Genomic DNA, 26,882 nt, shown 5'->3' on the forward strand with positions numbered 1-26,882 from the left:
ATTACTTAATAAAAATTTATTTTAAAAGTATTTAATAAAGTCAATAATTATTAAATAAATTAAATGTGTTTGATAAAATGATAATTTAATATTACAATTTAAATTTGTTTTTAACTTTAAGTGTCAGTTATTTTATGTATTTACATCATTTTAAATAAATATTAATTGTCCAAAATAGAGGGTGACCCTTGTAAAGATAGCCTAAGCTTAGGGGTGGTGAGTGTATTTCTTCTTACTAGAAATTATATGTATGGTACAAGCAAAATAAAAATGTAATTAATTATCAGTAAACAGTGGCAACTGCCAAGAAGGTTTAAAAAAGTGGAAAAAAGTTCCGTTGCCGGGAATCGAACCCGGGTCTCCTGGGTGAAAGCCAGATATCCTAACCGCTGGACGACAACGGAATGATATTCAATGGGTATCTCACTTTTATAAAACCCAAATTTTAATAAGGGGATCCAAAATGCAATTTGAATGAAGAATGGTGCGTCGACTCCTAATGGTAAAAAGGGAATTTGCATATTTGCCAATTCAGGCCCTCCTGATGAATTTGAATTAAAGAGCAGAACAAGCTTCTTCAATGCAATTACTTCTGTACAATCCCAATACTTCACATTTTATTTAAATAATATTTTTTAAAATTAATATTTATAAAAATGCAAGACTTTAAAATAGTCAATTTTATAAAAACAATTTCTTATTAATAAATATTTCTTTTTTCGTATTTTGTTATTTCTTGTTGTTTTTTCAAATACACGATTTTAATATAAATATAAGTTTGCAAAAAAAATAAATGAGAGCGATCACGGGCTGGTCTTGGGCTTGGGCTTGGGCTCAGCTGGTTGATAAGCACTCGCAGTAAGCTCTTACAAGGGTTGAACTTGTCTTTTAACGCTGACAAGATTTCAAGTGATATTGTTCCAAAAAAAATAATTCATAACACTAAAATAGGTATTTCAATTTTAAATTTTTGATTCTTAAAAATATTTTTTCAAAAAAAAAAAAAATTGAGAATGGGAAGAGGGATTTTTTCAAACGAATTTGAAGAATAGTACAAACTACAAACCAATCTCATCATGAATTATGAGAACAAGTGAACATTTATGACAAAAATAATAAAAACATTGAAAATATATATATAAAACAATTCATCAACATAAGTGCTCATCATTGAAATAAAGAATTCATGACTAATTTATTCTTAAAATTGTTTATTTATTATCTTCTTTTTGTATATCATAAAATTATGGTTAAAATTGGGGAACAAAATGAGAGGCGATGGTAATAGGAGAAAGGGTTGTCATGATCCGAGGTTAAAACTAGACAAATATGATTTTGTTGTATACTTAGGCAGTTTTTGTTTTTTTAAATAAATATCGACTTTAGATGATTTAGTTTTAATTTTTAAATTTTTTTTAAATGAATAAAAAAACCAAATTATTTGGTTTTTTTTTACTATACGAACCCTCAACCTATTAATATTTAATAAAAAAAAAAAATTAATACTTAATACTATTAAATTGTATAGGAAGTTAAGCTAAATTAAATTCAATTTAGATTTAAATAAAATAAAATAAAAACCACCACCTTACTAATTAGTCCTGCATATGGTCAGATTGAGAAGGGAAAAAAACCTAAGACTGAGACCTTTGCCAAAACAAAACACAAGGCCAAAATTAACCACCGATATACTGGCCTTAAAGGGCAGGGACAATCTAAGAATACATTGAAACATAAATTTTTTCCAGAAAATTGCTTCTCATATATATTGATGCAATATACATAAAGTTTCAATATAAGAAATATGATTGAACCTTGTTTTGAAGTACAGGAACCAAGATTTGATGCTGATTTACAGGAAAGTTGAGAAGGAGTATTTCATTTGCCAAAATTTAAACAACAAAAACATAAAATGTTGCTATGACAACATGTTAAAAAAAGAGTTCACAAAGAATCTTAGTAAACCTGTTACACATTGAGCATGTGGATGAAATGATTAAAGAAAGAACAAACAAAATTCCTTGATCACATCCATCACTTCATGGCCAAACTGGTTAACTTGAGGTCTGTTCCAAGCTTAATGATCAAGCATTAGACTTTTGCTGCTACCAAATTGCCGATTCTTGATGCTGGAATGGCTTGTGCATCTATTGTGGTTAAAATTTGAGGTACTGACATGCCTCCAGAAATGACAATTTCTGCAAAAACGCAAGAAAGATCAAAAGCCACGTTATCATTAGATTCATAATTGAAAAGGATATTCCTGTGATGATATGATATGCAGTGTGAAAATTATACCAATCCCTTCTCGAACAGACAAATTAGGCCTAAGAATATCCATTGAACTGATGAGAAAAACATCTCCAATATAGAGGTGGTTGGAAGGCACGTAAATGCAGCACAGTTCCTCTTCACCTGTGTTCCTCTGAAGAAGAACTGTGTTAGTGATAAATCCAAATGCATATTCCCCGATTCGTGGATGTCTTATGATGGCCACTTCCTTGAATGCGTTAGAACTCTGATCTGTAGCATTGTTACCGGATGCTTCAGAGTTTAGAAATCTGCAAGGTTGTACTAGAAAATAAATAAATAAATAAATATATTTACCTGGTGATATTGCTGCACTAATTTGCTTTGAGGCAGAATATATATAGCTTACAAGTGGCATTTTCTTGATGAACCATTCCCCAAGGCCGAGAAGAGAAGCTCCCAACCAGGAAGACATGAAAACACCAACTAAGAAGATGAAAGTGATGGAAGTGATGAATCCAAGACCTGCAGGTTGACCAAATTATCCAAACGGGAACAACTTAAATCAAGTTGAAAGGAGAGAAGTCCTTAATAGTATGACAATCTTTACAAAAGATGAATTGATTAGGAAACATTCTTTTGATTCCTGGTTCAGCACAAATGAGGATGCTGGGGAGAATTCCATCAAGCTCATTTGATCCCAGATTAAGAATCACTTCTGGGATTCTGAAATGATTTAAAATGAAGGGAATGACTATTCCTTCATTTGAAACTTTCCGTGTTTGGATAAGTATATAAAGTATTGATAGGATGATGAGACAGTGATCGTGGCAATGATATGGGAAGTGGCGGTGGTGCGGTGGCAACAGTGGTCATGCATTGATAATAATTGTAGTAGGGATTTGAGAATAGCATTTCTGCCATATTATCTTGAAATCCTCAAATCTAAGTGTTTTAAGCCAACTTAAAAAGAAAACCGAGGTAACAGACTTGCATTTAAGAAAGTGAAAACAATTGCATGTGTCAACCACTTCCTGGGGTGCCAGAATCTCAGAGGATCATTCCAGTTATTGTTTAGTTTTGATAAGGTCCATCAAAACTCTCACATCAATCTATTCCCTTAATGAGTTGTAAATTGTTCTCTCTGTAGCATTAATTTTGTGTGAAACACGAACATATAGCATGACCTTTTCCTTCCAATTCAACTGGATGAGGATTGAACTATTTTCTTTCTTGATCAGAAAATTCACAATCAACTTCAAAGTCCCCTTTTCTGTTCATCAGAAACTGAATAGCTGGATCTATAACATTACAGTAGTAAAACTCAAGTAGTTCTAATCCTGAGAAACTGCAATAGAATATAAGTGAACTTACCAAATACATTGATGCCTAGTTGATTATAAACTGGGGAGAAGAAACCATCCACAAAATGAAAGAAACCCCAAGTGATATAGAATGTAATGGCAATAGGAAGTAGAATGACACTGCAAAGAATATCAGATTTTTTCGTAAGAGATATCCAGAGTGTTCCTAACTAATTATTACATACTCCATTGTGTGTGCGTGCCAAACAGAGTAGCTACAAGAATCATAAAACTTTCAGTACCATGATGTTAAATATAAAAACATAATATGCATATGGCAAGCGTAAGACGAATAATCAATATCATTAGACACTTCTCTTTGGTTTTTTGGATAGGCAATAAGAAATTATACTAGAAGATAAGAAACATGAGAAACTCTTTTGCTAGCAACAAGATGAATTCTTTTGCTGAATTCCTTATAACTGTTCAATCAAGTTTATGTGAATATCTGAAACTGATATGCTTTTCAAAATAGGAAAAAAGAAAAATAAAAAAAAAGAAAAACAACTGGAGGGCTAAATTTTACAGCTGCATGAAGTTAATATGAACACGTGAACACTTCAGGAACATTGTTTATTTGCTTTGATTATACTCATATGGAGTTCTAAGGGATTTCATGCAAGTGACACTGCACAGTCAACATTTATGCCAGCGAGGAGACATTGCACAATGATCGCTGTCATCCAGTTGCTTGGCCAAACAATAAATGTTTCATATATTAGATGGACATACTTCTTCTTGGATGCAAGTCGAGGTGATTCGAATATGTTTAATTTATATGTCTTCGAGATACTTTAAACTACAGCATTGCTTCTCACATCAGGATCATACCACTAGAGAATTTTTTCCCATGGAGTAAAATACATATCATGAATGAACTCACTGAGACTCCTGAATGAGTTGGTGAGTTCTGTTTCAATGGTAAATCTTTAACACTAGACATGCTACTTTTATAGCTGAATTTTGTTCAGCTATCCCACCTGCATATTTTCTTTACTAGTCTATAGACCCAGGATATTCCCAAATCCAAAAATTCTGATCTTATCACTAATCCATGCCCCAAAAAAGGGCTGTAAAATCACATTAAATTAAGTAAACAGGCAGGGGAGGGGGTGTGTTTGCAAGGATTGTAAGCAGTGATTGCACCCAAAATGATAATAATAATAATGATAAAATTGTAATGTTTTCAGCAAAGCTATTCTCAAATGACAGGAATAATATGTCATCAAGGAAATTAAGCCAGTCCAATCATTGAAAAGGGAGAAGCAAAGAACTAACCATCCAGACATAAACTTCTTTGAGGCCCAGCTGCGGATGACTTTGGAAAATGCCTACACAGGTATAGAAACAAAGCTTTATCTTGTTGTGGGCATAAGAGGTTGGGATCAAATATGGGTAAGAAAAAGGTAACTGACAATAAATGCACAAAATTCGGTGTGAGATAAAAGGGGTTATATATCCAAAATTCATATATCTTGAAATTAGCATTAATAACAATCACCGAAAAAAAAATAAAAATCTTCTAGTAATTTGTCTCAAGGATTCTCTTGGCTTGACACTAACAAGCATCGAAAATATAAAAATTCCCACGAAATACTTTAATTGGCGTGGAAGAAAGGAAAATTTCTCAACATCTTTGTAATCCACTGGGTAAATTTCATAACTGGTTTGATCTGTACGCTCACCGTCCCTTCGAATTCCTCTGGCTTAAATAATAAGGAAAACAAATATCTGGTGGTAGCGACAAAAAATTAGGGAAAAATCGATGAACCAATCCACACGTTTCTGAATTTAGAAACAGGTTTTGAAACGATTAATCCGAAAAAAGACCACAAACAATGGCAATGGATTTGGAGAAAATAGACAGGAGCGAGAAAAACGGACCTCACGGCCGGAGTGATGATGGGAAGAAGAAGAGGATGGAGAGGAGGGCGATGATTTGGAGGCAACATTGTCAGTGGTGGCGGCTACTGGGATCAGGAGCTCGAGGTCTCTGTCCCTCTCTCTGGAACCCATTTTTTTTCTCGCCTTCAGATTCGTTTTTTCTCCTCTTTCCTTCTCTCTGCTCCAGCCCGAAGTCCCAATTCAGTTAGGGACACCAGGATGTTTTCAACCGAAATTTTAAAATCGCTGGGTAGAAGTTTCCACGGGAGACTTGCCGACCTAAGGTACGGTTTGTCTACCACTTACACGACGTCGTTGTCGGCAATGCAAGCCTTGCCCCATTTTTATTTATTCTTTTTTTCCGAACCAGAATATTTGTGGTTTTGGACACACTTTCAATTGAATTTTTTTACATAAAAAGTAAAAAGTAAAATATTAAAAAATATCTTAAAAAATCACATTCAGAAAATTTAAGTTTTTTATTCAAATCATTATTTTTTCAATATAAAGTCTAAAATTTCTTATATTTTATATAAAAATTATTATTATTATTATTATTAACATGATTTTTTTATATATATAATAATAATAATAATAATGCATATCATATGAAATTTCTAAAACATATACAAAAGTTCTAAAAAAAAGAGCTCCAAAATTATATTTAAAAAATGTTATTATTAATATTATATTTAATGAAAGTTTCGTTGATCATGTTATTGAAATGTTATATTATTAATAAAAAAAATAAAAATTAAAACCAATAATAAATTTAAATTATTTGAATTAAAAAATTTAAATTTAAAAAATGTTACTAAAATTCTATTAATATATCTCGTTTTTTAAGTTTTGTTCATAAAAAGAAAAATGAAAAAATATTTTTTTTAAATAGAAAAGAAATTAAAGAGGTGAAACAAACCTGACACTTAGAGATTAAAGGAGTGAGAGTAAAGAAAGTGGGATACATATGTAAAACTAAAAACCGAAAAACATGAAATTTACAATCACATTCATTTTTCTTTATTTCCTTTAAAAGTATTTAATATATGTAGAACTTGAGTTCATTATCTGCATTAACTATATATATAATAGAAAAATTATAATATCCCATATCTGATAGGATAAAAAGTTTACGGTATTATAGAAGTATGAACTCTTCTCAACTTGTAAATGCATTTTAAAACCGTGAGAGTTCTTTTGGGGTCAAAGTGGATATCTACGTGATTGGGTACAAATAATTACAAATGATATTAGAGTTGATCCTGATTCTGATGTGGGAGTTTGTTTGGTCCAATGAAGGTTGTTTGTTTGTGTGATCTTGTAGATACATTTTAAGAGGTTCAAGTGGATAATATATACAGACGCCTTTTCCATTACGAAAAATAATTAAACATTATATTAGTTCATGAATCCTGACAAAAATTCTATCTCTATGAATATGGATATAAGAAAGAAAGAATAAGAAAATATTTTTTCTATTGTAATTACATTTTTTTTTCGTTCGTAGTATTCTTTCTAAAAAAAAGTGAAGGAGGCTTTAAAAGAAAGTAAAAGATTATTTTGTTCCTGATAGCTATTTCTTTAATTAGTGGATAGGAGCATACTTTGGATCGGAATCATGGGGAGTATTGCCTGATCATTTTTACTAATTTAAAGCTCCAATTAGTATTCCTTTTATGCAAAAATGTCCCTTGGATAATTTACATAATCTCCATTACTAATCCTTTATGTACCTTGGTGTTCTTAGCCATCCACTTATTTTTGCTCAATCCCCCTGTTATGGTATTACATATATGTTAATACATAGAAAAGATAGTGAAAACAAAACTCCATACAGTTGGTCTTTTGAACCTGCTTCAAGTCGTGATTGATGCCTAATCAATTAATCTTGGGATAAACAGATAGTCTCTACTACTTGCTTATGTTTATTTCCGCTTAACTCTTGTACATAGGAAATGAGACTTAATCATTTTACTGCGAATTTATAAGCTTTTTTATTTCACTCATATAACTATCTGATTTAGTTTATCAACCCGAATAATGAATAAAAAATGACGATATTTATTCAATTCATTCAACTTCTTTCCTATAAAAAAAGAAAGAAAAGAAAGGGAATAAAGAAAGGTTTATGTCTCAACAAATCGCATGTAGAGATATTGATAACACGTATTTTTATAAAAATCTTATAACAAAATTTTCAAATTTTAAGACAAAAAATTGGCGAATATCTTATGTACTTGAAAATATTTAAAAAAAAAATTTTTAATTAAGGAAGCAAATTTTTTTTTTTACTTCCTCCAATTTTAAAAATGTTGAATTTTTTATTTTAAATATGAAGTAATTTTTTTCTTCTTGTAGAAGAGTTTCAATATTTTATGTAAGAGTTTCTATTTTTTAAAAACAAAAAATATATTCAAATGTGACACTTATATATATATATATACATTAAAATTTAAGTAAAAAAAAAACCACTAGGATGTTTAGTAAAAGTTAATGTTTAAAGATTTAAAATATTGTCAAAATTAAAATATGAGTAATTTGAACATTTAAATTTAATTATTTAATTTTATTTCTAATATATTAAGATTATTTGATAAAAATTAACTTTATTTTCTATAAATTATTGAAATTCCAAATTTACATAATAAACACGAAACAACAAATAGTTTTCCAAACATTCATATAAGACAACAGAGCAAAAAATATTCGGGACTTTAAAAATAGTATTTATTTTTATTTATCACTTTAAGTTATAATATTCAATTATTTCATTGCATGTGATAATTTAAATTAAATAATTAATCATATTACATTATTAAACTGATTTATTAAGCACTTTCTAGAAATTGATAAAGAAAAGATTCAAATAAGGTTTCAAATATGAAGGTAACTTTCATCTTCATCGTTGTAAATTTTATTGAATGGTTAAATAGCCAAATTCCACAAATTTTTTTTAGAAAATGTTTATCATCTCCACAGATATTGGTCGGTATATCTTGCAAGTGAATCTTTGTTATGTAATTTATGTTTCCCAGTTCACAAGCATGACGAGCCCTGGAGCACCCTCATTTCTTTACACTTGAAAGACACAGAAGAAGGAAGCGGGGAAAACGAAGAGTAGAGATTCCACTCCTCCATTAAGCCGCACGCAACCCACCTCCGTCACTCATTTATTCTTACCAAATGCAACATCTCTACTCTTCAGGTACGTCCACCAGGGTAAATACAACCCTTATAGCCTGACAAACGGGAAGGAATGGCGTTGTTAAGTGTTAAAATCTCAAAAAAGATTCGAAGAGAAAAAGTGAGAAAAGGGAATTTTGGATTTTTTTTTATTATGAATTCTTTTTGAAAATAGGTGCAACATTGTTAGAATTTAAATAGGCTTAATTAACAAAAAATTAAAACTAATTTACCCTTATTTTTAAAATGAAATACAATAATTCTAATATAGTAACTATATAAATAAGAGATATAATAATTAAATAAATAAATATATAGTAACTAAATATGTTAATAATTTCTAACATCCTTCACAAACCCAGGATGTGGTTGCAATAAATATTGAGAGTTTGCTAAAGAAAAAATTGAAAACGTGGAAACAAGTGTGGCTTTATAAATAAATTCACAATAATGCTGTTGAGAAAATCCCTTAGCAATCGATCGAGTTTGTACCATTTAATTCAAGTATCAAATATCAAGTATTAGTCTTATATAAAGTAGAAAGTTCCTCGATCATAACTTGGAAGACGATAAGAAAATCATGAGAGAGAAGAATTCACAATCTTAAAAAGTATTGAAGTAGCTATAGGAGGAGAGGAAGGAGCATGTTAATAAAAAACCAATCTCTATAAAAACTATTTTTATCATCCAAAAATATGACTAGAAAATAGAGGTATATGCTCAAGGAAAAAGTAGTAGAAGATATAAAACTAAAAACATCAAAGAAAGAAATAAGAATAAAAAGAAGAAGATATGAAAGAAATACTAATCAGGCACATTCTAAAAAAAAAAGAAAAAAGACAAACGAAGACATAAAACTATAAGAGTAAGAAACAAAATTTGGATTTATATTCAACAATATAGAAGAAGCTTAAATACACCAATAAAAAAATAAATTTTGAAACAATTCTCAAACGGTAGAAATTTGATTGAAAATTTAAAATTCATTCTATCAAATAATTTAAATTCATTGTGAAATTAATTGTATCCAACAAACAAATAGGAAAAATGCAAAATTAAATTACGTATACAATCTTTCAAAATGTTCCCAAATTTTTTTGATAGTTTCATACTTCGTCAATTATAAGCGTATACAATTTTTTAAAATGTTCCCAATTTTTTTTTTTAACAGTTTCATACTTCGTCAATTGTATGTTTATCGAATTACCAATGGAGTTGTTGATCCAAGTAATAATTTTCGAATAGCTTACTTTCCAAGCATCTAACATTGTCTTGCATATTTTTCCTTTTTTTTCATTTATAGGTTTGCGTAAAATGCCAATGATGTAACTTCACATCTTTTTGTTTTTTAGAAAATTTATATCACATAACTCTAATATGAATAATTTTTTTTATCCAATCACCCACTAATAGATTGAAGAGAATTATCTCGTTCACCGGTCATAAACAATAAACAACTACCAATTAAAAGAAGCATATCGAACCGAAAAAAATGAATACGAAATCAAATATTAGAATCAAATAGGAGAAAAATGATGTGACCATTCATTATAATATTCCACGATCATACAAGATGAAAAAAGAATTCCACAATCAAACAGATATGAAAACAGTGTATGAGATTAAACTCTCTTCCATAAGATCACAAATTAAAAGTCCTATTAAAGATTGATTTTGCTAGATACTATATTGAAATCCAAAAAGAGATTCAAAAAGACAAAAAAGAAAAAAAGAAAATTTAGAATTTCTCATTACCAATTCTTCTTGAAAATAAGTACAAATTTAAGTAGGCATAATACAAGAAAATAAAGATTAATTTACCATCCTAAAAAGAAAAAAAAATTATAATATAATAACTAAATAAAGGAGAGATATAATAACTAAATAAATAAATATACAATAACTAAATATATAATTATAATATAGTAAGCTTTCAACAGTAAGAAATAATCAAGCTTAAGGTATGGGCAGAGAGGCTGCCGATGAACAATTTGTAAAGGCATTGGGGTTTGAGAAGACTTACTGGGATTTTTAGATGTGAGTGTGGCTGTTTGTGAGAAATCACAGTTCCATGGATTGCGAGCAGAATTTTGGTAGAAGAGGTTCATTGCATAAGCAGCATGTGATGCTACGGTGTTGGGTTCAAAACAAGCCCCACCTGGTTGGACTGGACGGCAATCTATCCCTTGTCCGCAGGCGTAGTCCAGATTAGCCTGGAGTTGGGCATTTGATACAACTGATTTGGGCACACACCACGTTCCGTTCGTCGATGGAGATGGAGATGGAGTGGCCGGAGTTTTGGGGGTTGCCGGTGCCGGAGTAGTGTTCTTTAAGCATGATTTACAAGTTATGTTAAACAAACCGTTTTTGTTACCACAACACTATAATTTTTGCCACTGATACTGAAAATAAAATGAAAGAAAACTATGCTCTCAAATCATAAATAATTGGCACAGTTTTCTTCCAGACAGTTTCTCACCTGGGCGCCCTTGGAGAGGCCAACATCATAGGTCATGGTGAGATCAGTCTTAAAAAGCCCAAATGCGCGCTCTGAGCCCGGCCCAGGTTTCAGGTCCTCGTCGTAGAGTGCAAACAGATATGTATCCACTGATTTCCCAGGCATCAAGGGCGTTCCCACCAGTGACCTCAGGTGCGAGATCAGGTTCCCATTGTAAGCCTTGGCATTTTCAATACTTGGGCCTACCTCGTTGCTGTCTCCTTTGTAGGGCCAGCCCGTCTCCGCAACCACTATCTCAATTTCCTTGAAGCCCATCGAGTTCAATGCAGCTCGAACAGCGTCCACCTGAAACAAGCCCAGCCCAAAACTTAATCTCAGCCCGGTTCACTTGCATAGAGGGTCCAGATGTTGGACTCACCTGGGCATCGAACATATTCATGTACTTGATATTAGTCCCAGAGTCGAAACGTCCGGAGTTGGGTTGAAAAAGACAAAAAGCCAGCGTTTCAGGTCTGTGGTCGCTCCGGTATGCGAAGTAAGGGTATGGATTGATCGCGAATGGCGAACCAGTGGCTTTGTTAAACCCTAACAGTCCTTTCATCAGGTCCCCGAAGCTCGGATCGAAACTTCCAGAAGAAGGCGGTTCAGATTGCTTCAGCACTGCCATGGAGTGGACGGTGGATACCTTAATCATGCCGCCAAGTGATGCGCCGTTGAGGGCATTTTGGAGATTCTGCATCGCCGGCAAGAGCTGCGTCATCAGATTCTGGTCGCCGGAGGTCATGACTTCGTTTCCGACAGTGATGAGGATGATTTTGCTAGAGGGATAGTAGGGAAGGACATTGGAATTGATCCAATTCCTGGCGAAGTTGGGATCGGAAGCTAGTGCCGGGACATCGCCGTTCGCTGTTCCGATGACGATTCCGATGCCGGTATTGGCAAGGGCTTTGATGATAGCTGGGTCGGCTCCGTACAGCCTGACTTTTTCAATGGAAGTGGATTGTAGAAGCTTTGCGGTTGCTGATGGAGGGGGGAGGTTATCGGCGACTTGGCCATAGTTTATACCAATGAACGACTCCGATCCTGCACAAACAGAGGGATTAATCAGATTTAACTAGTTCGCCTAGGTCGAGTTAAGTCGTAACGATCCGAATTTTTTCAGAGTTCAAACATCAATTCTAGCCGTTACGTTCAAAATAAAGAAAAAAAAAATTATTGAAGTCGGCATGATCGATTTTTTCTAAATCTGATGCCACCGCAAGGAAAAAAAAACGAGTCTCAAAAGAGGAAAAGGATTCTCAAGACTATTATTTCAATTTCTCTGGAAAATGACATGAAACAGGCGATTCATTTCAGAAGAACAGAATATCAGAAGCACAGACCACCAAGAAATAAAATACACCCTGGAATTATTCACAACACTAGTTTCTGCAAGAACACGAGATATTGATGAAACAGTATTCATGGATCTCAAAGAAACAGACGCAGGTCATATCTTGTAGGCCTGCACATGCAAGATTCAGGAGTCTTACTTGCTAGAAGAACAGAGTGTAGGAGGGAGAAAAGAAAGGCCACCGAAGCACAACGAAACGTCGTCATGGCTGGAGAGCTTATCGTTTTGGTGGAGCAGATGAAGACGAGGTGACAGAGGCAAAGCCGTGGAGATTTAAATACTGAAAAGTGAAGAGAACTTTAAAGTACACCAGGCACTGTCACTGATGCCAAGAGTAAATTCCACCGAATTGGAAACCGGAAGCTGGAACTTCCATCTTGTACGTGGAGCCTTAGTAGCCAGCATGGCCACTTAGTATGGAAAAGGGTAGATATGGGATTCACTTTGATTTTTTTTAAATTATTTGCGGTAACATCAACCGAAAGTAACTTTTCCTTTTTCAGTGTTGCTTTTCGGAATTTCACTGGACATCCGTTCAAGCTTCAAAATGACCAGATGCCTTAATTCTGCCCATTACACCCGATTAACACGGTATGTCAAATGTGGATTTGAATCCAGGTTCATAATCTTAACAAGATCCCTTCCGTTTTCTATATTGGCTTAAAATCCAGGTCCATGGTTCATTTGAACTTATACCAGATTTGCCCAAAAGCTGTCTTTTTAACACCGCATATTGCCAAGCACCACATAAACTTTTGTCATTTTGCTTGTGTAAAGTTTCACGTTATTTATCAGAGTTAAGCCCCAGTAGGACCCCTTATTGCATTTTCATTCTCTCACAAAAAGCAATCTCGACGACTCTTCCAATCTTTGAGCAGGCCTTTGGATTGGATTGGTTGTTCCTTCCATGCTAAGAAATGGCTTTCCCCTCCAATTTCCAATGGGCAAAAGCAGAAAAGGCAGATACTAAAAGGGAGCTTCTTCTTCTCACACACTGGTAGAATATTTGTTGCTTGAGGGACAAAGGCACAAAGGAGGACAAGCTTTGGGTTAAGCATAATTGGTGGGCAAGTAAACTCGAATTAAAAATGGAAAGTGAGCTTTCCAAACCTTCGCAATTAAGCTCTTTGCCTAGCTGCTTCTTTGTCCATTTTGTTTCACTTATCTCATCAGACGCTTTTTCAAGAACTACTTTATGAATGATTGATTGATTTTTTTTTTTTTTTTTGATAGAAAAGCACTCGCAATTAAGCACAGGATCTTGACTACATTTGTAGCCTTAACTCATGCTTTCTTTCCATCAATGCAGCTGCTCCACGAGTATCATTTGGTTATAAAAGTTGCTTCTTGGTTGGTTATAAAAACCTAATCAATACAATCAAAGCAAGTTTCAAAGCAATGCACAGAGAAAGAGAAAGAGAAAAAGAAAAAGAAAAAAGAAAAAAAGAAAAAGAAAGGAAAAAGAAAAGGAAAAGGAAGAAAAACCCGTACTGAGTTGAGAAAAATCCAGTAGAAAATCAAGAAACTGGGTTCTTTTTCATAGTTCAAGTTTCATCGTATATATGTGATATTGTCATTGTTAATACAATTTAACGTGGTTTAATGATCAATGTAATCTCTAGGTGGCAATAGAGTACACTGATACTTAAGAACATACTAATTAAACAAAGACAAAAAGATTATAATGGCGAAGAAGCTCATTCTCCTGTCAATTGTGACTGCACGTAAATTTTTCCTTTGTAACAATATACAATAGAAGCAAACCCGTCATTCAATAAATGAGTTAAGTGTGAACCCCAATAGAAAAGAGGAGGGAAAACTTTATTAAAGCACTGGTATCTTCTTACTTTCAGATTATGCCAAGCCCACTACCTTCATATCCATTCTGTGGAGCATCTTTTGGAACTGGCGACCAATATATGTGAGCCCCAAGGCATCTTTCTTGTCAATATCACAGCCTTCATATACATCATGTTAAGCATTTGGTTATTAGTATCTTCCCCTTTCAGATGATACCAAGCTTGCAGTCTTTGTATACATCATGTGCAGCGTCAGTCAGATCCGTGGAGTGATGTAAGTGAGTCTTAAAGCGTCTTTCGCATTAATATCCCAGCTTTCTCTATCACTGAGAAAGTAAGAATTGCCTAATAAGCCAATAACCCACAGTTTCCAAGTTATAATTAGAGGATGGTTCCAAGCGCCAAGAAGATACAGAGCCAATATCTCATACCAGATATAGTGAATCGGGTTCGTTTCTGATAGATTTTGGCCACCGATCTTTAAAAATACAAGTTTGCAGTATCTTTATCTCCTCTGCGAAGGATGGATGTCTTTACTCCTAACAATTCAGCCTGCAAAAGCATGGACTTTCTCTATCTCTACATTTTTTTAAAGGCCTTAATTTCATAAACTTTTATCCATTTCTACATCTCAGCTTGGATTGGGTTGGTAGAGAGACCTGACCGATGGTTCCAAGTGTATAAAAAACCAAGAAGAAGTGGCTAAGCATCCAAATGTTTCAGGATGGGATGAACATATTGCCTTTTCTATGCAATGAAAACATAAAAAGAACAGCATACGTGTATTTATGAGTTGGAACTTGGAAAACGGATTACCCTTAATTTATGTTTTACAAAATCACATACAACTTTGAAATTCCCCTACTACAACAAAATAGCAGAAAACCGATTCTTCTCAAATCATTCTACACTGCTCTGTTTCAATCAATTTGGTATGCTTAGATGCAAAAAATCTCTGGTAATCTCACCTATGAGTCCACTGAATACATGCCTCTCCACATCCCTTATAACATCATCTTTTTCAATAAATGCAAACATCTTATCATTCCAACCAAGGTCCCACAAGCAGTTCACATCTGGATCCATGGTTTGGACGTCTAGCTCGAGCATTTTTGGTAGGTAGTCTGCAGCATCACACTCATCACTCCCATCCCTGCCACATGATTTCAACTTCTCAAAGTCTATATGCAACTGCTTTACCAAGTCATCCAAAGAAGCTATCTTTGTGGAACTGATTGATATCTTCACGAAAGGATGAACACTGAGTTCTTGTCTTTTCCCTTTTCTTCTCATTAGTTCATAGCCGCAATCTAATATGAGCCTGCTTTCCTCATCATGACAGTTATGGCCACTAGCATGAAGAATGCCAATAGGAACATTGAGTTTGAAGAGTGCCTCTGCTGTGTTAAGAAATAGTTGGCTTTTTATTAGTATCTGCTTGAGGTGGTTTTCATTTTCTGTCAGTGGTTGCTGCTGTGTCCTTGATTTGGAAATTTTCCGGGGCTCCAGTTGAACAGTATGAGAGAGATCCACACTTCTTTCTTGATTTCCTGAAACAACGAAAGAAAAAACAATCTTTGGCTACAAACTTTTTGTATTTGTTGTTGTAATATTATACATATATATAAGGAAACTGTCATATATTAGAACACATAGCAGGGATGTTGTCGGTACATAAGCTTGAAATAGAACGTTGTACTTACCAATAAGCGGATTTGATACAATTTTGAGAAACCCTGGTTCTTGATCTTTGATAGAAAGAGGTGCCTGGCCTTGCTGATCAATGGAACCCTTCGAGATTATGTCTTGGCACTGTACAACAATCAAGAAAACTCGTCTCAGCTCAAATAATAACTACTTGTTTGGATGCCATCTAAATTCAAACTAGATATGATGTGAAACAAATTGCAGATCTTTAGAAAAGATGAACTTACAGTGTCATTTGGAGCTAGAGTATGTGGTTCTTTTAGGCTTTGGCATTCATTTCCCACAGAACCGTACAAACTGGAAGCCAGTTCAGCATCTTTATGCAATTTCTGTGCCACAGCAAATGGTTGGGTGTTTGCTTCTGATTTCTTGGAATTAATAATGTGCACCTCTGCTTCTTTGTGTCTGACAGCACTCCCTTGTTCAGCTCTTTTGGTGCCTCCAATTTTGTCCTGCCTTCTCTGTTTCATTTCTTGCAAAATTGATATTGGGTGCTTCAGTGGCCTTACCAAGTTAGTTCCATTTCTTCTGGTCATTACTTCATCAATCTTTTGAGGGGTCTCCCTTTTATGCACTTTAGTATTGTCTATCTTCTTCTGAGCGGGTGTAACGTGAACAGCCTTCTCTTTCATAATAGGCAGAATGTTAGCTTTTGCCTTTTTTGATTGAGGTTCTACATCTGTTCGTGAGGCACTTTGATCGAAGTTCTTGTGCATTGAATCTTTTATGTTGACCTTTAAGTTGGTAGGACTTCCATATCTGACCATATTTTCATGGTGTTTGGTATTTGGAAATCCTTTGTGTGGCATCGCATCAGTTGCATCTGTTGAACTTTTCTTACCATGTGTGGATTGGTTCAAATGTGGATGCTTCTTTTGCAGATTCACAGTCTCATGCGTGCTTTTTGATGAACTCTTCGAGACTACCTCAATTCCTTTCTGTACTCCCCCCTGTGATTTCTGCCTGACATTCTGCTCCTTCTCTGCTGCTTGATGTTTTTCTTGTTGATGCTCAGATTTTTGGATCATGTTCAGTTGCTGCAATCCAAGATTATTTACCATATTTTGTTGATTGCTTGGGAAAAGCCTGTTTGCATATCTCTGTTCTGCTTGAGGTGTACTTCCATTTTGCCCTGTCTTATGTTGCAGTCCCTTTGCAGCTTCTGGAATTATATGTGTAGGTGGTGCCACCTGGAGCTGCACATGCTTTAAGAACGGTTCTTTTGTTTCACGCCTTTCTATGACCTTATGTTCCCTGAGGATTGTATCATCCCGCCGTCTTGCATTTTCCAGTATGCTATTTTGACTTCCAGTAATTTCTGTCAATTGAATGTTGCTTTGTTGCTGCTTGCTTATTTTTGCAGTGGCCTTCTTTGTGGCTGTCCCCGCATTTTTACCTTCAACATTTTCTGAGTCCTTCCAAGGTGGTTTTCCATTATGAACCACCATCTCAAGGTTGGCATTGCGAGTCCCTGGGTTTTTTTCTGCTTGCTGCCCAAATGCAGTGTTCTGGGTCACCAGCGTCTTGGTGGACTGTTTCAACCTCTGCCTTGCAGTTTGGAGTGCCATATTCTCAGCATGTTTGGACTTTGGTTCATCATTCTTGGTGCTTTCAAGTGCAGTTTTCTTTGAATCCCTTCCATCCATTTTTTGCCTAGAGCTCAAATCTGTCTGAGTTCCATGCTTTGAATCCATAGCTCCTGGAATTTCTTCCAGTCCCATTAGTTTGGCAATTATATTTGGAATACCCTTGTCTGGTTTTGATCTTGCTGAACTTGAAGTTTTCTTGTGTTCGGATAGAACACCAAGAGCTTTGAAATCATTGACATATCTAGCTGATCCTGATTGAGAATTTGAGGCAACTAAAGCTCGGCTTTCATGGTTCAAGTTGGAAGCTTCTGATGAGTATGTCAGAGTCAGCCTCTGCTTGAGACCAGTCCTTGAAACTTGGTGTGTGCCCCTTGAGGGCTTATCAAAGGAGAATATCGGTCGGTCCAGCTGCTTCTGTTCATCAACTTTGACAATGTCATCATCTTCATCTTCATCACCCTCCAGCAGTTTGATCCGGTTTTTCCTCTGTGGGGTGACCATGTGCTCTGAAGCTTCCTGCAGGTTTACAAGCATTCTCAGGGACTCTTCCAAATCCATGGCGCCTTTCAGAAGTTCCTTCCCAATTTCTATAGAATAGCTGTCAAAGTTAATACCATTAGAGCAGGCTCTGAGGATTTGATTCAATTTCTGTGCACCCTTTGATATCTCTTTGACCTGAAGAGGAGAGAGAGTAGGAAACTGACTAGTTGAAGACATGTGCATATCGACACTTCTTCCTTTTTCCATCTTCCCAAAGTTCCCTGATCTCCTACCAATTTGGTGCAGGAAACCAAGCACTGAATTACTGCCTGAGGAGTTCATTTTTCCGAGTTTTCCTCCATTCTCCAAGGCAAGAGCAAGGGCCAAAGAAAGATCTCCCATCTGTTCTGAGCCTCGGCCTCTCCCATAGGAAACAATCTGTTTGGAGGAATCTCCAATGGTCAGTGGTCTGTTTTCTCCCTTTGACCTTTTGGGTGTGTGTCCTGCTTTCGAACCAAACTGCAGCACATGAAAAAACTCAACTAATGAAGTTTGAACCATCTACTTCAACTGTTTCAAGCAAAGATTGAAAGTTGAGGAATGAAAACTTACAATATCATGCTTTTTTATTTCTGTAAATCCTTTTTGAGTTTGCCTGTAGTAACTATATGTTTCTGTTGATTTCACAGGAAAACAACAATGAATTATAGATGTCAGTGCATGCTCAAACTCTAACCACTTCATTACAATTTGGAATTGGGTCAATATTCAAAGTTTTTGGCTACTCTGTGTGCCCTTACCAGCCACAAAATTTACACCTTGGATTAGTGAATTTGGGAGGAAAAAGGGTCAAATAAATATAGGGTCCTACTGTCCTTCTCTAGTTTCATGTTGGTAAGTTGGGACCCTCACTATCATCTTATATAATCATGTCAATGTCCTAAAAAATGGTCTGGATCATTGTTTGATGAGTACTAATAATTTACCAAGTAAAAAAGATATATAAAAATAGCTGATTAGTTAAGTTTTAACCATGAGATCTGCCCCTGGTTTTTCTATAAGACTGTTTACAATTAGAAGTTGAAAAACTGAAAACCATGAATGATCCATCAGTAATACCCTTTAGATGATTAGTATCAGTACTGTTCTAGCATACCATCAAGAGGAGCAACAGAATTTTAGAGCTCAAAAGTCAAAACCATAGCTTGGTTGTCCGAAACCTGGAAAACATACAACCCATGGTTGTTTTTTTTTGGGTTAGATTGTGTGACGAGTACATTGATATTGTCTATTCTAGGCCCAATGGTGTTAGATGGTTTTAAATCGCATCTATATGGTTAAGAGAAATCCACTTTATTATGCCACTCGATATATAGTCCCCGAATTTCTTCCTAACAAATATGAGATATCATAATCATCTTTCATAAAGAAACAATTTATCGTTGTGTTCCATGAAATTGCATGTTAGATGGATAGATAGACACCTCTTATAGTGTCAAAGACATAATCTCACACTAGGTTGGCTCCGATATCATCTATGACAAGTTGCTCCCTCTCATGTAGCATATTATTCATTTTGAATAATTATAGTTTAAAACACGTCTACATGATTAAAAGAAGCTCATTATATATATAGTATCTGAAACTCTTTACCATAACACACACCGGCCATCCAAGAAGTTATAACTTAGCAAACAAGTGGTTATGGCATCTATTGTATTTTTGGGAACGAATTAATAATTGTTAATGGCCTTACCTAGCAAACAAATGGGCTTATCTAATAACAATCTCCAACCTCTCAAATCCCTCTTTAGATAAAGCAATAGTTTCCAAAGGCGCTCATTGAACCATTCCTTTAGTCCAACATATTCATCATCATGTAATATAATTTATTTATTTTTACATAATTAAAACCATTAAAATATTACAATGATTAAAAAAACACTTCCACAAGTTTATTATTTTTCTCAGTTACCAAAAAGAAAAAGGAAAAAAGAGGTGTTCAAGTTGATTCCAAAACTCAGCACGCACGCTTGAGAACAACTCTGGATTCGAAAAAGGGATTTTGATTCACGGTTGAACTCGCCTAAATGATTAGCAGCTAACAGAGTTTAATTTGTGAATCAAAATTACCTCCCGTCATTGTCGAAGAACGGCCGGAAGTCTGACCAGCAGCCATCCGCTCTTTCCGCAAGCGCAGATCATCCAACAGCTTCTGCGCAAAATCTGATCTCTTTGCCATGTTAGTGCTCCGAAGTTCCTATCTTCCAAACTCTTTCCCTTGGCAAATGGCGGAATGCCTTAGATTATGCTTTTGGTTTGTTAGCTCTTACTGAGAGGGGAATGTTTCTCTTTCCTTTTTGGTTGGGCGGGTGCTGTCAAAGTTGGGTGTGGTGGGAAGTCCAGTCCGAAACTATTAAAAGAAGTTTGAAATTTACTCTGGAAAGTTTGACGTGAACGTTAGCCCTCTCTGGGGATCTCTACAACTTCTGAATCTTAGTGCCCTGACTTTGATTACAATCCAAGCAATGGCAGAGATTTCAATGGGCTTCTCTTCGAAGCTTCTTGACCCTGCCATCTGCTTTTAATATCAATTTGTATGCTTCAGAAAATTGGTGCCAAACTAAGGTGAAAGGGCAATTTCATGTTTTAATATCGCAATTAAGGTATATGGTAGGTGTTCATCAACTCAATGGGGTTCATTTTCTTAATAATTTAAATTTTATTATTTTTGTTAATTTTTATTTTTTAATTCTAATTTCATTATAAATGAATATAAATTATAAATAAATAAAAATTATAAATGCTTATAAATTATTTCTTGGAAAAATAAATTTTTATTTATAAATGTTAAAACAAAAAATGAATTAAAATAATTTTTTATTTAATTATATATATAAATAGTACTGTACATGACAAGATAATATTCTAAACCTTGAAGGTTTAAAAGAAAATCTTAAGGTATAGCATATTGTTATCCTTAACTTTGAAGTGATAGTTATACGAATCTTATACAATATAGAGTTTAAAATTATTAAATTATTATTATTATTATTATTATTTTTGTCCGGGGTAGGAAGGATGTTGTTGTTTATTTATTTATTTTTTTAATCTCTTGATATATTAAAAACTATTTTTTGTATCGAAGGTCCAATAATGAATTTTATTCTTACCAATAATTTAAAAAATATTTTTGAGGATTATAGCCAAAAAATAATTTTTAAAATTTTTTTTAAAAAATGTCCAAAAAAAAAGTGGATTCTTAGGTCCATTTAGAAACTGATTTTGAAAATAGATTTTCAACGGATGAATTGTTTTAAAAAAATGTTGGGCTTATTTGATAATTATTTTTTAAAACAGTTTTTTATTTTCTAAAACAAAAAATTAAGAAAACATGTTTGATAACTAAAAAATATTTTCTATTTTCTGTTTTTAAGAACAAAAATGATATATTTTCATATAATATCTTTTAATTATTTTTTATTTATTTTTACTTGTTTTTAAAAATAATTATATATACACGTAGAATGATTAAAAATAAAACACTACATATAAAAATTATTTTTAAAACATATTTTAAAATATTTAAAATAAGTCAAAAGATGTTTGTAAATATACTTTTATTTTATAAAATATTAGAGAATAATTTTCAAAAACCGTTTTTTAAAATTGTTTTCGAAAACGGTTATTAAACATGTTATTGTTTTTTAGAATAAATTTGATAAACTTTTTAGATTTAAAAATATTTTGAAAAAATAATTAAAAATATAAATAATACTTTCAGAATTCTTTATCATAGGCAAGTGCCTCATACTTTCATAAAAGAAATAAATTAGAAAAAACTGTTCTTCATATTTAAAATTTTGATGTTTTTTAAGAACACAATTTCTTTTTAAAATTTATTTTTTGACAACCTTTAAGAACTCTTAGCTCATTTTCTTGGACTTGGTTCTAGGAATGGCAATAGGGACGGGTTCGGGACAGGTCGCCCCCATCCCAACCCTGCCCCGTTTATTAAAAACAATTTCCATTCCCGCCCGTTTAAATTCTTTTTTTTTTTTTAAATTACTTTTAAATTTTTTAATTACATTAAAATAAATATATTTTATAAATAATAAAATTATTATATTTTTTATAACTTATTTTATTAATTTTTTTTATTATTATCTATATATTAAAAATAGTAAAATAAAATTTTAAATTAAATTAATTTTAAAATTTAAATTGAATTTAATTTTAAAATTAATTTTATATATAATGGGGGTAGGACAGGATTGGATGGGGCAATATCTGAACCCACCCCGAGTTTAAAAAAAAAATCCCATACTCGTCCCAAACCCGTTTATTAAAATTAAATCTCATCCTATTAGGGACATACACCCGAAAAAACCCGTCCCATTGCCATCCCTACCTGGCTCCCGCCCTTTTTGAGCTTTCGTTGTATTATTGTAAGGAGGCCTCCAGTTCCTTTCATACGAACATAATAAAATAGGAGCTCCAAGGAGAAACAAAGTGCCAAACACAAATCATATGACTTGATATCAACCTAAATTAAATAGATCGTTAATTAAAGCAATTTTTGTACAATAACCGACGGTTTGAGCAGGTTTAGCAACGTTAACTTTTTTTAAAAAAAAACTTTTAAGAGTGAAAAATACCTTTTTAAGTTATTCTTTATAAATTTATTTATTTATATTTAAAAAGTTTTTTGATTAATTTTATACTTGGTTCTGAAAAGTATTAGAGAAAGAAAAAAAATTAAATTTTTTTTTATGTTTAATTAAATTATAGAAATATTAAAGAAAATTAAATATAATTAAAATTAGTTATAAATTTATGTATTTATAAATTATTTAATTTTTATATGAAATAATTAAAAATAAGTAAAACAAATTTAAAATAAAGTATAAAAATAATTTATTAATTTTAAATTTATTTTTATTTTTTTAATTAATTTATTTTACTTTTTCTCTCTATTTTTTTATACATTTTTTTTTCTTCAAATTTTCTGAAAACTAAATATAGCCTAAAAGAGTGATTGAAAACAAGTTAGAAAAATATTAATTTTCATTAAAACAAGATGCTAAATATTATTTTTAGTAAAGTCATATACATAACATATTAGCGAACATTGACGTACTTAGTGAATTGACAATAAGGAATGTTTTGCAACTATTGGATATGACAAAGTTGGTGATTATCGTTGTCATCATTTTCCCCATGATTGAGCCTTATCATTCAAAATATGTGGTATCAACTTCGCAGATGCAGTGATGGGCATCTTCAACCTACTTTCATTGTTAGTGGTCATTAAGGAGTTACAAGAATAAAAAAGATTTATGATTTGCCTCCCCTAATGAAACAGATTTCAAATTTAAATAAATGAGTTTGAGATGAATTTTGGATTTTTTTAAAATCCCGAGAAGAGTTTAGAGTGGGTTCGAGTATTTCCTTGTCCTTCCTCACCCCAATTATCTATAAAATTAATTTAATTTAATTTTCATTTTCCTACTTTTAATACATAGGTAATAATAATAATAAAATATTTTTCTATAAGATAAGTTATAACAAAATATAATAATTTAATTATTTATAAAATATATTTATTTTCATGTAATTAAAAAAAAAGTTATATAAGACAAATATGAGAATTATTTTGAATAAATGGAATGAGGTTGGGATGAGGATGACCCTCCTGTTCTATTAACATGTCCTATCTAATATAATATTTAAAGATGTTTATTATTATCAATAAAACAAGGAAAAAGTATTTATCATATCAATCAATGGTATATAGTATGTCCATCGATGTAGAATATAGTCTCTTATTTTTTTTTAATAAACTAATCTGGGAAGATACAGAGGTGGGTTACATTGAGATGATTTCAAACTCAAATAAGTACCTTTTAAGTAAGTAGATTGAACTAAATTGAAATATTAAATTAATCATATGATGAGAATTATGAGTTTCATGATGACTCATATCTAATTAAATTAATTAAATAATAAAATTAAGTCAATATCAAACACATAATTTCTTTTACAATATTATTGATTTGGTTACATACTTAAGTGGTTATTGATGGTTAATTAGTAGGAAATCCACAACTAAACACAACTTCTAAGTTAAGAAAATTTAAGAAGAATTATAATAAAATTTTAGATAAAATTTTAAGAGCTTTTCCATGATTTTTTTTTTTTTTTCATTCCTAGTTTTCCTCATTTCTTCTCTCCTTCATGTTAGATGACAATTTTCATTTTCCTTATTGAAGTGGTAAATTTCTTAACATAGAGGCATCTACATATCTCAAGAAATGGATAAGAATATTTGGAGTTGTGTGGACTATCTAGAGAGTTCATGTAAACACTTTTAAGTAACTTGTTCATAGATTATATATAAATGCTTTTATAAGTTTAAGGAAAAGGTTTCTAGAGAGTATCCTAAAGAGTTTTTGTAAACTCTTGTAAGTGACTTGTTCATAGCTTACACATATATGCTTTTAAAATTTTAAGAAAAGGCTTCTAGAGAGTTCCCATGGTGCATATAAATAAATGGTAATCCTATTTGATAAAAACACCATATGATACAAGCTTTCATTCTTTCAGTTCTCTAAGTGTCGCTTTCTTTATTCGTTTTAACTTTTATGTTACGTATTATCACCCAACATAACAAGCTAAGTTTGAGAGACTTGACTTAACAGTTTTAAGTGTTGAGTTTCTAAGTGTCACATGTGTGCTTAAGAAATATCTAAAGTCCGTAATAATAAATATTAATGTCATCAACACTTGTTGCATTTTATTTATTAGGTTTTTAATCCACAAAGTTGGCGAACACATATAGAGAACTCCATTAACAATACCTAAATACATTTGATTGTGTACTTCTCCTCAATCTAGTTAATCATTATCATTGGATCATTCTAGTGTTTCTATACATTAAAGAGAACTCCATAGGCCATATTTTATTTCCAAAAATTTATTTTTTGAGTTAACTACTGAATTAAGGCATATGGTCTGGTATCTTTCCCTTGATCATGGTGTTATTGAATTAAGGCACATGTACTTGTTTTCGATTTTTTATCTACCACTTACTATTTCATTGATTGTATTAACTTAATTAGTAATTCCAATCCATCATTTGTTTAGTGGTTTTATGTTTAAGTTTGGATTTCAAAGAATTGTTATATCATTTTATCATAAGGCATCTTAATTTAGATTAACGGTGATAATTTCTATAACAACTCAAACTCTACCATGTAGATATTGTTTGCTTTAAGCCTAAAAAGTCCGCATAGTTTTAAAATACATTTACAAGGTTAATAAGAGTCCATACATATATAGCACTATAGACTTTTTCCCCTATTCGATTTCAGATATTTTGCTTCCAACTATGTAAATATTATTCACCTTGGACCCAAATGACCCTTATGACTTTAAAATACATTTACAACGTTAAGACGAACTTATACATATATGGTATCAAAAACTTTTTCCCCTTTTCAATGTAAGATGCCATAATTACCCTTATGTAGATACAACATCCTTATTATGTCCTACATGATTGCGGAGTCAAATTGAAAAACTTCTCTTATGGGTCTAAACAAACTCTCACATTAGGATTAAAGATTGACTTTGATATCATTTGTAATGATTCGCTCTTAACTATGTACATATATTGAGATAAAATCATTACAAATGGTATTAGAGTCAATTTTTGATCACAATGTGGGAGTTTGTTTGGTCTCATAAGGGGTGTCTATTTATTTTGCCTTGTAATCCTATGTGGCACAATGAAATTATGTTTGCATGGGGGGTGATTGTGATAATTCACATTAGATAGGAGAAGTTCTTGACGTTATAAATGTTTGAGTTTTTTTTAACCTTGTCGGTTCATTTTAAAGCCGTGAGGACTTTTTAAGACCAAATAGAACAATATCTACATGATTGAGAGCAAATTACTAGAAAAATGTTTAGGAATAATATAAATATAATTTAGAAGTGAAAATATTTGAAAAAATAGAAGGAAATTGAAGAAAAAAAATGTCACTAAGGTGATGTTTATTTTTTTTACTTAACTTTAAATAGAACTTTAATGTTTAATAGTATTAAGTATTAAATTGTTTGTTTTTATAATATTTTATTTCTATTAAGCATTAAAAAGTAAAAATAAAATAAAAATCAACATCTTGTTTTTTCCATTTAGTAAAAAGTTTATAATAAGTTATGAAAAGTAGAAAAACAAATAACCTAAAGTTTGAAAGTAAATTACTTTCAACAAAAAACTAAAAAAACAAACACCCTCTAAGTGTTTGGATTTAAAAGATTGGATGTTCTTTAAGGTGTTTTGAGGCATAGTGTTTGAATGCTTCAAAAATCATCTAACCTTACAATTTCAAACATTCTTTTCTATCCATCCTTATCTAAACCTTAGAAAATGAAAAAAAAAATGGTAAAAATATACTTCAAATATATTGGAGATTATTATTTGTTTATTTATTGTTTTTAAAAACACAATTTTCTTTAAAAATTTTGATAGGGTTTAAGGGAGATTGGAAAAGAAAAAATAGAACAAGAGGAAGTTAAATGTATATTGAAATTTTGCCTTTTTCACTAAAGTGTGATTTTGACCCAAAAAATCATAATTTAGTGAATATCTAAAGAGATTAAGTGGATACATATTTGTAATTTTTTAAACACCATTTATAGCCAATAAAGTTGCTTATAACTAAACAATGATAGATCATTGCTAGCATGATTTGTATGAAAAATTTTAGA

At 32.3% G+C, this 26,882-nt stretch overlaps 3 protein-coding genes and 1 non-coding gene across 6 annotated transcripts; all 4 read right to left on the reverse strand.

Moving 5' to 3' along the window:
• Window positions 1-332: 332 nt before the first annotated feature.
• Window positions 333-404, reverse strand: TRNAE-UUC (transfer RNA glutamic acid (anticodon UUC)). The gene has a single exon. It is a non-coding gene; the product is annotated as a tRNA-Glu (tRNA).
• A 1,447-nt stretch (window positions 405-1,851) lies between these two features.
• On the reverse strand, window positions 1,852-5,861 carry LOC100247211 (protein LIKE COV 1). 2 transcript variants are annotated; one of them, XM_002282757.5, is made up of 6 exons: window positions 5,499-5,861; window positions 4,893-4,945; window positions 3,625-3,734; window positions 2,608-2,775; window positions 2,299-2,523; window positions 1,852-2,198 (listed from the first exon to the last, which is right to left on the reverse strand). In XM_002282757.5, the coding sequence occupies exons 1-6, from the start codon at window positions 5,628-5,630 to the stop codon at window positions 2,092-2,094; spliced, it is 795 nt and encodes a 264-aa protein (XP_002282793.1). In that variant the 5' UTR covers window positions 5,631-5,861; the 3' UTR covers window positions 1,852-2,091. The 2 variants fall into 2 exon arrangements, with proteins under 2 accessions (XP_002282793.1, XP_059590814.1); XM_059734831.1 differs by having other exon boundaries at window positions 1,852-2,775; window positions 5,499-5,850.
• A 2,631-nt stretch (window positions 5,862-8,492) lies between these two features.
• Window positions 8,493-12,932, reverse strand: LOC100257468 (glucan endo-1,3-beta-D-glucosidase). Of its 2 annotated transcripts, XM_002282700.4 has the most exons (5): window positions 12,672-12,927; window positions 11,558-12,222; window positions 11,161-11,484; window positions 10,705-11,008; window positions 8,493-8,737 (listed from the first exon to the last, which is right to left on the reverse strand). In XM_002282700.4, the coding sequence occupies exons 1-5, from the start codon at window positions 12,736-12,738 to the stop codon at window positions 8,700-8,702; spliced, it is 1,398 nt and encodes a 465-aa protein (XP_002282736.1). In that variant the 5' UTR covers window positions 12,739-12,927; the 3' UTR covers window positions 8,493-8,699. The 2 variants fall into 2 exon arrangements, with proteins under 2 accessions (XP_002282736.1, XP_010664681.1); XM_010666379.3 differs by lacking the exon at window positions 8,493-8,737 and having other exon boundaries at window positions 10,406-11,008; window positions 12,672-12,932.
• Window positions 12,933-15,034: 2,102 nt separating this feature from the next.
• On the reverse strand, window positions 15,035-20,502 carry LOC100267647 (uncharacterized). Its single transcript, XM_002281456.4, has 5 exons — window positions 20,241-20,502; window positions 18,720-18,781; window positions 16,266-18,626; window positions 16,035-16,143; window positions 15,035-15,881 (listed from the first exon to the last, which is right to left on the reverse strand). Exons 1-5 carry the CDS (start codon window positions 20,347-20,349, stop codon window positions 15,256-15,258), a joined length of 3,267 nt encoding a protein of 1,088 aa, XP_002281492.1. The 5' UTR covers window positions 20,350-20,502; the 3' UTR covers window positions 15,035-15,255.
• Between the last annotated feature and the right edge of the window lie 6,380 nt (window positions 20,503-26,882).

Source organism: Vitis vinifera, chromosome 18, assembly GCF_030704535.1.
Source record: "Vitis vinifera cultivar Pinot Noir 40024 chromosome 18, ASM3070453v1".
NCBI lineage: Eukaryota > Viridiplantae > Streptophyta > Magnoliopsida > Vitales > Vitaceae > Vitis > Vitis vinifera.